The following is a 15713-nucleotide window of genomic DNA, read 5'->3' on the forward strand; positions in this document are numbered from 1 at the left end:
GAGCGCGCGCGAGAGAAAAGTTTGGTCATGGTGGGGCAGGAGTGATCAAAGCGCGGCCCAAGCTTCCTGTTGCACCGGGACTATATATATTCCGTGTCTTTAATGTTGGGGGATGTAGGCAGGCGCTGGGAGGCTGCAGCGGCAGCGCGCTCTCCGCCCGGTTTCCCAGCTCGCTGAGGTTTCTTCCACCGACCACAATGAACAAGTTCCTGTGCTGCACGCTTGTGGTAAGTCCCTTCAGAGAGGTAGATAGGCTTGGGACGCATCACAGCCTCGGAGATCAGGCTGCAGACACACGGCTTTTCTTCTGGGTTGTTTTTTTGTGTTGGTTTGTTTTTTTGGTTTGGGTTGGGTTTTGTTGGGGTTTTTTGTTTTCTTTTTGTATTCTCTCCCTTTTCTTGGTAAACCCTTTTCATTTCATCACGCTGAGCTTTGCTGGTGAGGTTTGGAGTGCAGCAGACATGTCCAGCTCCAGGGAGACAGCAGGGATTTTCATCCCATTCTGAAGGTAGTGGCATGATTTGCTTTTCTTTTGCCTTTTTTCCTACCTTCCTCTCCCCTTTTGTAAGGCTTCATGATACCAGGCTGACACAAAACACTAAAGCAAATTTAGAAACTCTAGGCTAGGGTGTTTTTGATTTACAAACACTCCATCCCTGCCTGTCTCTGTAATCTCTGCTGCAGTGGTACTGGTCAAAATCTCAGATACTGGGCTGGCTGTCTTACCCAGGAAAACCACTGTGAACTCAAGAAAAAAAAAAGCACAAACATGTGGTGCTTGTTTTGGCTTAGAAAATTCAGCTTCATGTGCAAGAAAGTGATGAATTAGTAGCCGTGTCAGTAGCTATTACAGAAAAAGTTGTGTTATTGAATGTGGTATAAGCCCCTGCTTTAATAAGTTTTTCTTTGCTTGGTGATTTAGCAAGAATAATTCCAGAGTATCTTGCGTTTAAAGATGTTAGCAGTGCCGTAAATCTTTCAAAATGTCATTTAATCCATTTAGCCCTATGGAATTGTTTATGATGTCAGACTGAGTAAAAGCTGCATACAGACAGATACTGCGTAACATCTGTTTGGAGGCTTTTCATCTTTTGGATAAAAAAGCCTTCAAAGAAAAACATTACAAATAATATTCAGATCAGGTTGTTAGGCTGCTTGCACAGTAACTTGCTGCTGGCTTGTTTTGGTGAGTTCAGTAGCATTAGTTGTGGCAGAGCATTAGAACTGAGATGCATTTATTCTGAAAGTGCTTTATAAATGCAGTGAGATTTCCAGGATCTGATGAGTAATGCATGTTTATTAGTCTCTGTACGACTTTCTGAAAGAGCTTTTTGAGAAACAAACCCAAAGTAATTAATGGTGCAAGGGAAGAAAACATTGTCGGGCTCGTGGCCAGCAAATTGAAACACAGGAGAACTTTTCCGTCTCGTGTATAATGTTGTGCCTTCTTCAGCTGTATGAAAACACGGGAGGTTAATCTGGGAATTTCAGCAATAGCCTGTTGTCCACTTGACTTCTTATCTATGGCTGTCATAAAACAATCACATCAGTATTTTGATTTTGATTAAATGTAATGTGCCTGTTTGTTTTCTCCCATAAAGTAATAGCATTTGGTCAAGTTCAGCATAATCCTCTGGCAGATGAGTCTCAGAGCTGGAATATGTCAGTGGCAGGAGTACATACCAGAGACCCTCATCATTCAACTCAGTTTTTTAATTATTATTATTTAAATGCCATTTATTTAAAGTTACTGTGAAGTTCAAGTACTACCAGTGAAGTTTAAGTTCTGTCAGATGTGCTAGAGCTCAGAAAAGCAGCTTTAGTACCTGTTTTTTAAGAAGATTTGTGGGAGTCACAACAGCAGTTCAAAGTCGTGTATGTTTGGCTCGAATACCTTAAACCTTGTTCGCGGACGTCATGGCTCAAAAAGACTCATTGGGCAGGATGTACTTTCAACCTTGGCCTCTTTGCTGGGGTTTCAGAGAGGGACCTGCTGAGGTGGCGCACGCATGTACGTGTTGTTTGCTGGAACACCAACACTGCTTACAGACAAGCCTTATGAAACCGGGCTGAACTGAAAGCAGTCCCTCAAAGCTAGATCTCGTTACTTGTCACGTAACTATCTTGACCCTTGGCCTTTCTCTATTTTGGATCTCCGGGTGCATGTGACATGCTTTTTCTGGCCTGCCTGTTGGGTTTGCTGTGTGTAGGCAGCAGTGGCTTTGCAGCCCGCGAGGGTAGGAGTTATCTTTCTGTCTGACTTTCTTTCTGTCTGTCTGCATGTGTGTTGGTTAAAAATAAAACACCAAGGCTACCAGGAGAATTTTTAAAAGATATTGTTATAATTCAAGTAACACCCACCGTTCAAATCTAACAGAAACTTTAATTTTGTTCCTTCTGTATTTAGCTTTTATGCTAGTAGATTTACTACTCTGATGCTCTTCTTGGAGAAAAACACCTGTTTGCACATAGTGCTGGACATACTGTTTCTCTAGCTAGATGGGCTAGTGATTCTGTTCAGTGCAACTGCGGACTATAGTCATGGTGGTAACACCCCAGGTTAGGTTAGCTTAAATCTTGCTGTCACTCTAGTGAATAATGTTCCAAAATGTGAGTTACAGATAAAACGCATCTTTTGGTGAGTTAGTCTCTTCTGCTTTCTCCCTCCACAAGCTCCAAGGCAATGTTAATCATACCAATGAAGACTTTCAAGTTTGCACTTCTTTGATAAGATTTAAAACTGCTCTTCAGCTGAATGTCATTTTCCTACGGCTGAAAATGAAACAACAGTTTAGACCCCTAAATTGCTTCGTGAATGACAACTGATGGTGACTCACAAAGTCTCTGCGAGATCTGAATTGTTGCAATACTGCTTTACCGACAGAAATGAAGACAGTGGTGGATGGCCTGAGTTTTGAATACAGATGGCTCAGGAGAGTCACTACTTATATTCCTTATGTAAAAGAGCAGCCTTATAAAGCATCTTCCATAAAAAAGATGGTCCCATTATGTCCACGGTGAGTGGATTACTCTGAAGCAGCTGGCAGAATGGTGGAACAGCTTTCTAAGCTTTATAAACTCGAATCAGTGTAAATGACTCCATTTTATCTTTCCTTGTGTACCTGACACTCAGCTGTGGTCTGCCAAAAAGTGCTGTGTCTGGGCTGTGCTCTAAGTGAGCCTGCGGCAGCTCTCGGGGTAAGCAGTGCTGCATAGCTGTTGGCCCAAAGAGGTTAAACTCGGAGATTGCATGGGGCAGCCCAGAACGGCAGGGTGAGGAGGGTGAAAGCTGAGTGTCTTCCGGACGGATGGGAGTCATCTCTCCCTAGATGACAAATGCTTTACAATGGTTATTTGCAGTAGACAGCTGTGGATCTGATCCAGCATGACGCTGTCATGTGCTGGATCTAGAGATACTGTTTTGATTAGGCAAGCTGTTGATTAGGAGGACCTCATTACTATCATTCAGCGCTATATTTTGCCACTGGGATTTCTCCGGGGTCTGTGCACAGTTTCAGTGAGGCATTCTGCCTGTGGGCTAAGGGTAAGTGAAGGCCTCCTGCTTTCGCGTTGTCCAAGTATTTTGTGTAGAAAGCAAAGTTGGAGAGTTGCGAGGTTTTTCTTTGAACCCAATGCAAACAGTAGGAGCAATCTGACAGATGCCTTGAATGATTATTTATCACGCAGGAAAATATGCTTCAGATTAGTTGTGGAATGCAAAACAGAAACAGATTTATCTTTCTCAGCAAATTAAACATTCTCCTTTGGTCTACAACCCAAAACCACAAAGCCAAGCTATATAATAATATTTTCATATGCTGAAAAGCCACTTTCTTTTCTCTCACAAAGCACTGATTTAAGGGGATGATGCTTGAAGGATTTTTGCTTTCTGTGCTTTGTCTTCCAGTCAATTTTAATTCAACAAGGAAAAGCAAGCGGCTCTTTACCTTACATTCAGAGATGAAAGAAAAGGGCTTGTACTTTTTTCATGCCCACAACCTGAAATGAAATTTTACAATCACATGGTTTCTCTTTCAAAAGCATCTTCTAAGGGCTCAATTAAATGGATTACACAGGCTAACGTTGTGTACGCTGGCATAAAGATGGTACGGAAAAATACAGCTGCAGGCCCAAAGTGTTGAGTGACACAATCGGAGAATTGCTTTTTAACCTTGGGTAACTACTTTTGAGTAAATTATCAGTATTTACTTGCACGACACTGACTTACACTCGTCTTGTATTTCAGTATTTACAGTTCATCCCAATTCCTCACACAGAGACGGCCATCCTGAGAGGTACCCAGGATTTGGCCCAGGAAGATGGATGAGGACTGAATTTTGTTGTAATTATTTTGTTACTGGTAGCATTCATACTCATAGAACAAAAAAACCCAACCTTTGGGATTTTGTTTTTATTTTGTTTGTATTTCACTACCCCCAGGAAAACTGTTTGCCGTTGAGTGCACCCTGAATCAGGCTGAGTTAATTTGCTGAGATGGACAAGAAATTGAGTATCATTGGCTTCCATCAGTGTTGGGATCTAGAAGATTTGCTTAGGGTGTAAAATTGAAAGAAACTGCCTAGATCTTTTCAGCCTGTTCCCCAGCTCTTCCAGGAAGCCAAATGGTGTATTTGCTTTCAGAAGTGCATTGAGAGTTATATTTAAACTACTTGGGTCTCTTGCACCTGCTTCTCAGTAAAAGGCTGTTGCCAGGCTTCCTGTAATGAGACAATCCCCTTTTCATTTGCCAGCATTATCCTTTAATGCAGAATGTTCTTCTCTCTGTGTGTTCACTGTCTATCTGTACTGAATCTATAGGTACTGTTTTCACTTGCCAAGCTATTGAACAAGTCAAGATCCTCTTTAAGATGAAGCTCTCCGTTTGTCCCTGAACTTTCTCTGTGCTTTTCAGGTTGAATTAAACTTTCCTAAATAAGGATAAACAATTTTACACAATCTTCTGAATGACAATTCCGTGCAAGTGTAGCACTGATAGACTCCAGCTTTGGTTTCGTCAGGGTTGAAGGGTGAAAATGCTTGTTGCCCCTACTTCTGATTCCAGTAAACTGAAGCCAGACACCCAGTTTCTTCCTCCTTCTAGTTTCTTTCTCCTTTAAAACTGGCACGTCTGCTTCTCCCGCAAGAGCAAAACAGGCCAGTGCCAGCATGATTATAGGAGAAATTCTGCTTTCCGTGAAGCTTTTGGGAAGGCAGTGTTCAGAATTAGTGAGTTCTGATCATGGCATTTTCACGTGCTTAGGTTGTGCTATTTCCTACAGCAGAGATTCAGGTGTTTAGTACATAGGCCACCTTTAAGTAAGGGCATTCAGGTCAATCGGAGGTTCTGTGAGGCTGAGAATCTGCTCAGCTGGTCATGGCATAGTTTAGGAGAAGAAACGTCAAGAACAACATAAAATGCACTTATTTACCATTTTACTTTGATTTCGGAACATGCTTTCGAAGGGCCTCTCCTGATCATCCTTATTTAGTGTATTTTAGTTTGCACATCAGAGCAGATTTAGAGTGCACAAAGTGGATTTACAAAAGTAAACTGGATTGATGAACGTAAATCCAGAGAGAGACTCCAGAGACGCACCAGATGCGCTCTAACCACTAATGCATGCTCAGTCCGTGAGAGCAGACTGAAGTTAGTCCAGAAAACCCCCTCTGAATCATGCATAATGTGGATGTCAGGTGCTCGGCACCATCTGTTTTGCTCTGCAAATCTGCTGTAACAGGTGATCCAGCTTGCTAATGTAAGCACCAGTTCAGGGTATCTTTCTTTGGCACTTGTTGTATGTTCAAGAATAACTTCTGATTTTCAGGTTGCATATTAATATTCAGAATACTCACGCGTGCTATAGATGTTTTCAGTCTGCAGAGAAGACAACCTTGCAGATCTATTCTCTTAAGTGTTTTTAAGGGACCTACTACTATTTATGAAGAAGTGTGGTATTGGGGATTGGAGTCTGGAATGGTACTTAACAACATACAGTGGCTATACTGAGTCTAAGAAGAAGAAAAAGAAAATCCAGAAAAAAATGCCCTGAAAAGGCCCACGTGCTGTCTGTGGCAGGGATTGATAACTGGTACGCGGAGGAGATGGAAGAAAAAGGCAGAAAAACAGTGATACTTTCCCAAAATGCTCCTCCAGACTCGAGCAATTTGTGATTTTGGCTTTCCTGATCAAAGTGTGATGTTTATGTTTAATAGCCCTTTATTATTTTCCTCCATTACTATGTCAAGTAACATTTTAAACTCAGCCATTTACAATGTCCTGTGGCAATGAGTTGTGCAGCTCACTGTACAAATAGGATCACAGTAGTCAAGAGTAATAGTAATGGTAATCTAGCTGTATGTTGAAACTTATGTATAAAATGTTCTGGTAAAATGCTGAGATATTGATTGCATTTATACCTTTAGTTTGACTGAACAATGTTCTATCATAATTCTTTGCTAAATAGAAGAGTTGGATCCTGCATTCATATGGCTCAGCCACCGATCGATGGATTCCTGCAGCTACATAATGTGTGTTTCCAGGGAAGAAGGCAAAGAAGGGTGTGATGTGCTTTTGAAAACACAAGGAAAAAAATCAAATGCAAAGACTGGTCATCCTTCTAGTGATGCTGATTTATTAATCCTGTTGGTTTAACCTATTATGGTTATTGGTTATGCTCATTAGATTAACAGTATTCTGGTTGCCAATAACAGTTCAAAGCTATCAATACTTTCAAAGGCAGAACTTTGCATGATCTCACTCGTGTATAATTCAAGTTGTTAATTTTTTTTCTCAGTTTTTGAAACCAATTCCTCCCGAATTGTGTTGAATTGTTTTCAGTTTTTATTCTTGCTCACAGAACTGTACATTCTCCAGGAAGCAAGTGCCTCCATTTTCTCCTACAAAACCCCATGTTCTCATACCCTGAATAATGAATTTGAATTATTTTAAATCCTGAATCATCCCTTCTCGCTTGCCTTATATATGATTTCCAGTCTAAATGGTTGACTAAGGAAAATAGAGAAAATCTTGTTGTTCTTGCTCCTGCCTGTTGCAGAGCAGAGTTGAGCAGTCATGAAGTGGTCCACCACTCAGCCCCTGAAAAAGTGTGACCAAGGACAGAGAAAAACCCAGAGGAGCAGACTCTGCTTCAGTGACAGCTTGGGATTTGTTGTGAGCCGTGCATTGCGGAGCAGGAAAGCTGGGGTTTCTGTACGAGGGCACGCTGCCCTCATGTCTGGTTCCTGTCCCTAATAATTTTCACAGCGTTGGATTTTCATCTGTGTTGGGTATTGTCTTGGGTTTCCACAGCCATCTGCGTGAAATGTGGGTGGATGTTTGTCTTTGTAGCATCTGTGCCGCATCTGTGCAGTCTGTTATGTTCTGTGAAGGGGAATGTGTGTGTCCATGCAAGACTTGGCCTCTGGGATGCTGCATTATCTATTACTGAATAAAAAACATAGAAGAAAACCTGGCTGTTCACACCAGCAATTAACGGGATTACCAGGACTTCCTGATTACTAGAGTAATAGCTGTAGATTTACCAAGGGTGGGTGCATTTTTCATTAGTGGAAAGTCACTCACTATTGAAAAATGTGCTGCACCCTATTGTTAAATATATCACATGAAACAGGCCCAGTCATTTAAGAAAATGACTAATGAGGAATTCACAATGGAAGAGATTGTGCATTGAGACCACAAGAGAAAGTGGAATCTCCGCCTGCAGAAATCACAGATCGGACAAGTTACAGGGCTTAGTCAGGGACAGCTGCAAGAGGCTGCGGGAAATACCCGTACTATCATACTTTAATTCTTCAGCCTGTCTAAGTATAACTGTATAAAAAAATGGATTCATAGGCAGGCAACAGGAGAATGCACTTAAGAATATTTTCTTAAGCAGTAAGAGTTCCTACTTTAGGCACCTAATGTTACTTGGGGCAAATGCTGTGACGTTTGTTAATGCAGATGAACGATTAAATTGTCCTTTTTAAATTGTCCATTGCTTAAGAGGTGCTCTGCTGTGGCAGAAGTGAGGCCCATAGCTGTAGCCTTAATTCCACTTGAACTTTGGGGACATCTGCACTGGAAGAGAGAAAAATATGTTCTTAAAATTGAATTGGCAACTCTGCATTAGATGACTGGGATTAAAATAGCAACAAAGACAAGTCAGTTGTATCTATAATTTGAATGGACACAGAGGAAAAAAATCTTCATTCAGAGCCAGTTCATCTTTATAAAACGTACAAGTTTTAGAGAAGTGGCTCGTTGGTCACGCAGCACTGAAACAGGGCCAGGTTTTCAGTGGGGAGAGTGAGCTTCTGGTGGACCTCATGGGGCTCGGTGTGGTACGTAGGGAGTAAACCCGAGAATTATTTTTTCATCAGCTGGTGGAATCACAGAACCAAATTTTCAGTTACAAGGCCAAAACGGCATGATATGGAGGTTGTCTCTGCAGAAGGGCAGGATCGCCTCTGGTTGCCAGATCCCAAATCGCTCCAGCAAAGCAGACTGTTGCAGGAAGCAGGAGTGTCGCAGTTATGACGTGTGCCAGTACTGAACCAGGTCCTCATGACAGCCGTAAGCTTGTGGCTTTAGACAGGAAGGGAAAGCATTAGCCCGGCCTTTTCCAGCTCGTGTGATTAAGTCCTTAATGTACCCGTCATAAACTGCAACATTCTTTACCACTGTCTGAAGCTGCAACTTCATACATAGCTGCCACGTTTTATCCCCAGAGCCGCTGCGTTTCAGTTCAAGATTAAAGAGAATCACAGAATGATGTTGGTTGGAAGAGACCTTTCAGATCATCAAGTCTGATCGTTAACCCAGCACTGCCAGGTCACCACTAAAGCATGTCCCTCAGGAAGGCATTAAACCTAACCAGTCTTTCCTCGCTGGTAAAAGGATATATTGTAATGAGTCACCTTCAGAGGGATCTGTGGTCATGGTGCAGTACGCTGGTCAGATCTGTATGCTCAGACACCATTTCTTTTGCATCTGAAGTGCTTGATATGTAAGAACACAGGAGTGCACAATCCCCTCCTTGCTGTGCCTTGAGTGTGTTGCCATAAAACTAACAGGCCAGGTCCTCTGGTGCCAGATGCTAAAAGGCCATTGCCCAGTGGTATTAAAAGGGTGTAAACTGGAAAAGAATAGGATCTACATCTCTGCAAGAACAAGGAACTATTTACATCAGGGAGACTGGCTGAATAAATCCTAAAATTTTCCCATTCTAAGATAGACATGAGAGAGTCTGAAAGCTGACTAATGTTTTATACATTACTAACGCAAACATTTTTTTGAAGATGCTTAGACTCAAACTCATTAGAATGTAGGTGACCACGGTGCTCCCCAGAGCTAAAGCGAGCGGTGTTTTCTTTTCCTGTTGCTAGCTCTTGGACATTTCTGTTCAGTGGACCATCCAGGATGACTCTCCCCACAAGTATCCCCATTACGACCCAGGGACATCTCGTCAGCTGCTGTGTGACCAGTGCCCTCCTGGGAGCTACGTAAAGCAGCACTGCACAGCTGCCAGCCCGACGCAGTGTGCCCCGTGTCCGGATCAGTACTACGCCGAAGAGTGGAACAGCAACGACGAGTGCCAGTATTGCAGCACCGTTTGCAAGGAGCTGCAGTACGTCAAGCAGGAGTGCACCAGCACGCAGAACCGCATCTGCGAGTGCGTCGAAGGCAGATACCTGGAGCTCGAGTTTTGTTTAAAGCACACGGAGTGTCCTCCCGGATTTGGCGTTGCACAGCCAGGTAAGTTCTGCTCGTCAATACGCATAGACTTAATTAGAGCTCTACGGCACGTCAACTCGTGGCAGCTACAAGATTAGGAAAGAGGCTTGTCCAGATGAAATTACAGGACAGTAAATTGTAAAGCCAATTGAACCTGTTCCTAGTCTGCATCATTTGGACTGTAGCCAAAGGAACATTTCTCAGTGGAATACCCTGCTCCTACTGTAATATATATCTTAATGGCAGTAGCAAATGTAGCAAATTGCACTCTAATGAGAAACGTGATGGATTGCCTCTTTTAAAGGAACATTATCTGGAATGTAGTATTTGTGTATGTGATAAATAATAGTGTTTTTCATTTTGAAATCTGCTGTTTCAAGCAACTGTGTATCTTGACAAACACCAGGAGCACTACGTGTTTGACACCAAGTGTATAATTATAACAATATTAATATAGTTCTAGCATCACAGCATTGTGTGGTAATAATTAATTATCAGCATCCTAAGTGGAACTCTTAGGGAAAATGTTACTGTTACCAAACAAACAACCATTTCATAGTCAAGCAGGCTGGCATTGTGCTGTATGCCTGGTGGGGACACGGGATGAAGTGGTGCTTTTCAGCAGAGTGTACTCTTCATTTAAGGCAACATAAATTGTTAAACCAATAAGAATTTCTTCTCTCAAAAAACAAAGTACATCATTTATCATTTGGCAAATGCCATTGCCCAGTTTAGCTCCAGTATTTAATACAGCCTGAAAACTGTCATTGTACCGGAGATTGATAACTGCCCAGAAAAGAGCACTGAGGAAGGGAATACAGAAAATCAAAGTGTCTCAGACATGAACCAGGGAACCAGTCTCCAGACTACCTAATTACTTCCCTAGGAATTACACTTGTACAGTGAGAAACACGAGGGCTGGCCTGTACGTTTTAGAGCCGTGTGCTGAGTGACAGGCTGGGAGTCCTTTCTTGGAGTATGAACATCTCATTGGAGAACAGCTTTGACGTAAGGAGTACTGGCGCTGCTGTAGCTGCTCACTAGTCCCTGAGTAATTGTTTAACTAAGCATTGCCCTGACGCCCTTGCTGCTGTTAAGCATTTCTACTGGCAGCTCCTGCGTTTCCATGTTATAAACCTTCATTAACCTAAATTGTTATACCCAGGGGCTTGGGTTAATGAGTTCCCAACCTACCTCAGCAGCAAGTCAAAAGGGGACAGAAACAAAAGTTCTCAGAAAGACCATTTGGAAGACGAATAAAGAAGTATAAATTGTCTGAGCAACCAGGCTGCTGCATCCCTGCGAGCACAGTGAAACTGTGGCACACAAATCTGAATCCCTCAGTTCAGAATGAAACAAACTTTGGAAGAAGATAAATTGTTGAATCATGTAATTTATTGGAAAGTTGGTTTCCAGAAGACCATCAGAATGAACCAGCTAAACCCAAGGAGACCTCAAAAAAGGAATGAAAACATTGTAAAAATAATTGCATCCCCCTGTGTCAATAGTCAGTTTTTGAGGTGAGGCATTGACTAAGAATTTAATAAGCCTGGACCACACTGTGTTCCCACTTTCTGCCATATAATAGCCTTGAGCTGTGTAATGATGTAAATTCAGGTGAAGTAAAACCTAAGTGTAGGAAAATATGCTTCCACTGCCACACAGGGAGGTGGTGTGGTCCAGCGCCTCATTCAAAGCTTAAAGCATTAGAAATCTGTTCCCTGTTGGTGGTTGCTTATGATTACACTGGGCAGATCACTTCACCTCAGTAGTGCCCTTTTACGAGTGCAGGTTAAGGTTGTGTTCCTTTCTGCCGTGGTTGGCCCTGTATGTGGCAGAGTTGTTAGCAGCAAGGCGCTGGGGAAGCGGCGCTGCTGTGAGGCAGCACTATCTCCCAGCACAGCTGCCATGTCCTGGGGAGAATGGGGGATTCCAGGCGGATTGGAGCGAGCGGCCGAAGGGCTGCGGCAGTTTGTGCCCTGAACAAGAGTGGCCAGATATGCAGCAAAGAAGAAGCTGGCAAAGCTGGGAGGTGACTTTGTGATCAACCCTGAGAAGCTGATGGATTACCTGGTTTATTTCTGTCTTGCACCACAAGGCTTATATGGGAAGCTCTGAGCAGAACGCTGCAAGGGATCCTCTTTTCTTCCACTTGCTTGCTGCCAGAACACAACAGCAGTGTGTCTGTAGCAGGGAAAGTTGCTAAAAATACAGCTGTCTCAGAAAAGCTAACTGCTGCCCACCTAGGTGAAGGTGTTGCTGGGGTTTCTACAGCCCAGAGCCACAGGCAGCGCAAGTTGTACAAGAAAATGCAGGGGCAGGCACTCTTGCATCAGGTTGGGCGCTGGCTGCAGAAAGAATAGGATTTGGGGGGGTTTGGCAATATATATATAGGGTCTCTGATTTTTCAGATGCACAACTTGGGATTTCTCCTTTGTTTTCACTTGTCTGATGAAAGAAGCACTAGGTCAGGTGTATGCAAGTAGCATTCATTATTCCACAGCCAGTCAAAAACTTGAGATTCCTACTCTTTTGCTAAAGAAATACCCAAAATAATAACATTTATTTAAAAGCTAGCATTAAAAAATGCATTCACATAAAATATGCATCATGTAAATACTTCCAAAATACACTAGATGGAGGCATTTTGTTATTCAAATATAGGTTCCAATTATTTAAAAAAAACCCCCATGTGCTTAAGTCCATGTTCAATAATGCAATATTAGATATTAGACTTCAGGCACTTGCTTAAATGTTGTCTGAAAAAGCTGCATTAAGAGTGAATATACAGCAGTTATTGGTGCTGTTATTTTTCTGCCACTGGTGGTTAGGCTGTTTGCATTGTTTCAGATATAAGGCATTAATTTTCCTCTTTGTCAGTGTGATAGACCCATGTATTGTCATTCTGTTGTTGTATCACATATTCAGTTCTGAAGTAAAACTATGCTTATAAAAGTAAAGGACCAAGCAAAACATATGTATGTATATTAAATATTTTTGTTATCTGGATGATCTACTTTCTTTGCTCTTAATAACATTTTATTCAAGCCCAGAAAAATCCCCTTCTATTTTCCTGTATGAGGGTCTTTAGTGGGTACTTTGTTGGGTTATATTTTTAGCTAGAACTAAACTAACCCATTTAAGTAAGATTCCGGGCAGGTATTACGGAGTACGATTTACAGCAGTTTCTTGTGCCATTTAATTATTTTACAGAACGTATGTATGGTTGAAGGATGAAGGTCAGACATCATGTAATGTGTGAATAGACTCAAGAATTACTGATTTAAAGATATTTAAAGATATTACTTTACTAGATTACTGATCTAATCAGTAATTACTGATTTTAAGCTGGTAACAAGTGCATGTAAGAGTACTATGTAGACTGTTAGTGCAGTAGGAACATCATTCTCATAAAGCATCTCTTTTGTTTTTAAAAATTAAGAGATTTTTTTTCGTAAAGGTAATTCCTTCATAGATCAGAAATATGAAAAGCAGAAGCATGAAAATTTGGACAGGAATATTTTCTTTGTTTTCTTATTCTTGGTTTTGTTGGTGGGTTTTTTTTTTTTTGGTTTTTGGTTTTTTTCACAGTTGAGGTTATATGTAATTGGATGCATTGTTTTCCTGTTTCCACAGGGACCCCTGAGAGTGACACTGTATGTAAGAGTTGTCCAGAAGGGTTTTTCTCAAATGAAACATCATCCAAAGCAGCCTGTCGAAAGCACACAAACTGTACTGCGCTGGGTTTCAAAACAGCATTGAAGGGAAATGCAGTTCGTGACAATATCTGTCAGGAAAATACAAATAGGACGCCTCAAAAATGTGGAATAGGTATGTGTCACATTAAGGAAGAGTGCTCTGAAAACACACCTTTAATTATAGTTAAAATTAATGTATCAGCATTTATGATAGAAATCTCTAGCTGGGTAGCCATTTGCCTGCTATGGTGATGGCCATAGCAGAGTGGTGATTACTGTAGGTCAGACCAAATGGAACACAGAGCAGCAGCACTATAAAACCGCTTCTTTAGTTTCTTTTTTAAACATTTTTTATCATCCTTGCTGCTTGCTGTTTTTTCTGAGATAAGCAGGGTAACAGATCAGAACAATTGACGTGTTCTTTTTCTCATTTCAGATGTAACCCTGTGCGAGGAGGCTTTGTTCAGGTTTGCTGTTCCTACTCAGCTCACACCTAACTGGCTAAACATAGTAGCAGACAGTTTGCCTGGGACAAAGGTTAGCGCAGAAAGCATCGAAAGGATTAAACAAAGGCACAGTTCTCAAGAGCAGACCTTCCAGCTTTTGAAATTATGGAAGCAGCAAAACAAAGAACAGGATATGGTCAAGAAGATTATTCAAGGTACCTTATTTTGATAGCATGTATAATAAAATCAATCTTCTAAATGGCATTTTAAAAATTGCTTGGGATCAGGTACCTCCTGGTGATGTGTTATGCTCTGAGGAGGGCCTGCAGGGCTGGACTGACATTTATTGATGCAGTAAGCACAGAGAAGTGTAGGGGAGGCAGGAAGAGAATGCAGCTTCCCCTGATCAGTTGAGGACTGAATTCTTCCCAGACTTTTAGCCCCCTTGGGAGCATGTGTGGAGTCACAGCCAAGATCCCTTTTTGAGACCGCACAACGTGTGAAGAATTTCGGTCACGCGGGGAAAATGTTTGGAAGTGGGGAAATGTTGAGGTTAGAGGGAGCTGGATGCCTGCACCTGAGAGTGCAGTTTGTTTTCTATAAAGTGGAGACTGACAGCGCGGACTAGTACATCTGTTCACGAAATGGGAACGCATGGACATGAGGAAGACACAGACAGGCTTTCCCTTCTTCTTCCCTTCTGGTAGCTATTTGTCATGCCACGTCACTGCTTCGTTTGTGCTAAATCTGCCAAGACGGACGTCAAATGTGAAACAGTGCTGCAACGTTAATACCAAGGTTTTTGTGAGGGTCAGGCCAACTCTTTTCTTGTAAGCCGCCATCAACAACTGCCACACTTGAATGGCCTTTTGTCCACTCAGAATAGATTTGAAAAATGCTGCTGAAAAAAGATTTTTTTTTCCCCCTCACTCTTTTAGTATGTATGCTTAGGTCAGACTGTGAAGTGTCTATAATACTTCAAAACCGAAATGCCCATTTTAGCAAAGCTTGCCTAGACATATCTGAGGAAGAAGAACAAGATTTTCATTCTCTGGAACCAAGCGATAAGAGTTCCATCACGTACACAAAACATTTTACAAGGTAGATGAAACAAGTGTATAGCAATAAATACTTGTTGTTAAGTTCGTTTGTAATTTGGGGCTGTTTGTATTTGCAAAGTTGAGTAAATTCCTAAATGCTTTTTGTAATTGGAGCCTAAAAAAAATATTGCTGGGACAAGTGTTTGAAATAAAGTTAAAAAAAAAATGGGGAAGGAATAGTCACCTTGAAATTTTGGAATTTTTTTGGCAGGCCATGGTAAAGTTGTGACACGTTGTACTTACCTGTCTTTCCACTTTCTATAGATATTGATCATTGTGAAAACAGTGTCTTAAAGCATATTGGCCACCCAAACCTCACCTTCGAACATCTCAACACACTGATGGCAAGTTTACCGGGCAAGAAAGTAGGAAAAGAAGATATTGAGCGCACCATGAAACTATGTCAACCTACACAGCAAGTGCTGAAGCTTCTCAATCTGTGGAGAATAAAGAACGGTGACCAAGACACCATTAAAGGTTTAACGTATGGACTGAAGCACCTGAAAACCTACCACTTTCCGAAAAGAACCATCCAAAGTCTGAGGAAGGTGATTAAGTTTCTTCACAGATTTACAATGTATAGATTATACCAGAAACTCTTTTTAGAAATGATAGGGAACCAGGTTAAATCAGTGAAAGTACGATGTGTCTAATTCAATGTATTTTTCTTTCTCCACTGACTAATTTTCCCTAATTACTGCCAGCAGTAATTAAACTGGAACATTGTTTCCCT

General features: G+C 41.6%; 1 protein-coding gene across 1 annotated transcript; it reads left to right on the forward strand.

Annotated features, from left to right (window-relative positions):
• Positions 1 to 140: 140 nt before the first annotated feature.
• Positions 141 to 15634, forward strand: TNFRSF11B (tumor necrosis factor receptor superfamily, member 11b). The gene is made up of 5 exons (XM_010141926.1): positions 141 to 227; positions 9388 to 9757; positions 13373 to 13567; positions 13871 to 14095; positions 15245 to 15634. Exons 1-5 carry the CDS (start codon positions 198 to 200, stop codon positions 15631 to 15633), a joined length of 1209 nt encoding a protein of 402 aa, XP_010140228.1. The 5' UTR covers positions 141 to 197; the 3' UTR covers position 15634.
• Positions 15635 to 15713: the final 79 nt, after the last annotated feature.

The sequence above is a fragment of the Buceros rhinoceros genome, unplaced genomic scaffold, assembly GCF_000710305.1.
Source record: "Buceros rhinoceros silvestris isolate BGI_N320 unplaced genomic scaffold, ASM71030v1 scaffold13008, whole genome shotgun sequence".
Taxonomy (NCBI): domain Eukaryota; kingdom Metazoa; phylum Chordata; class Aves; order Bucerotiformes; family Bucerotidae; genus Buceros; species Buceros rhinoceros.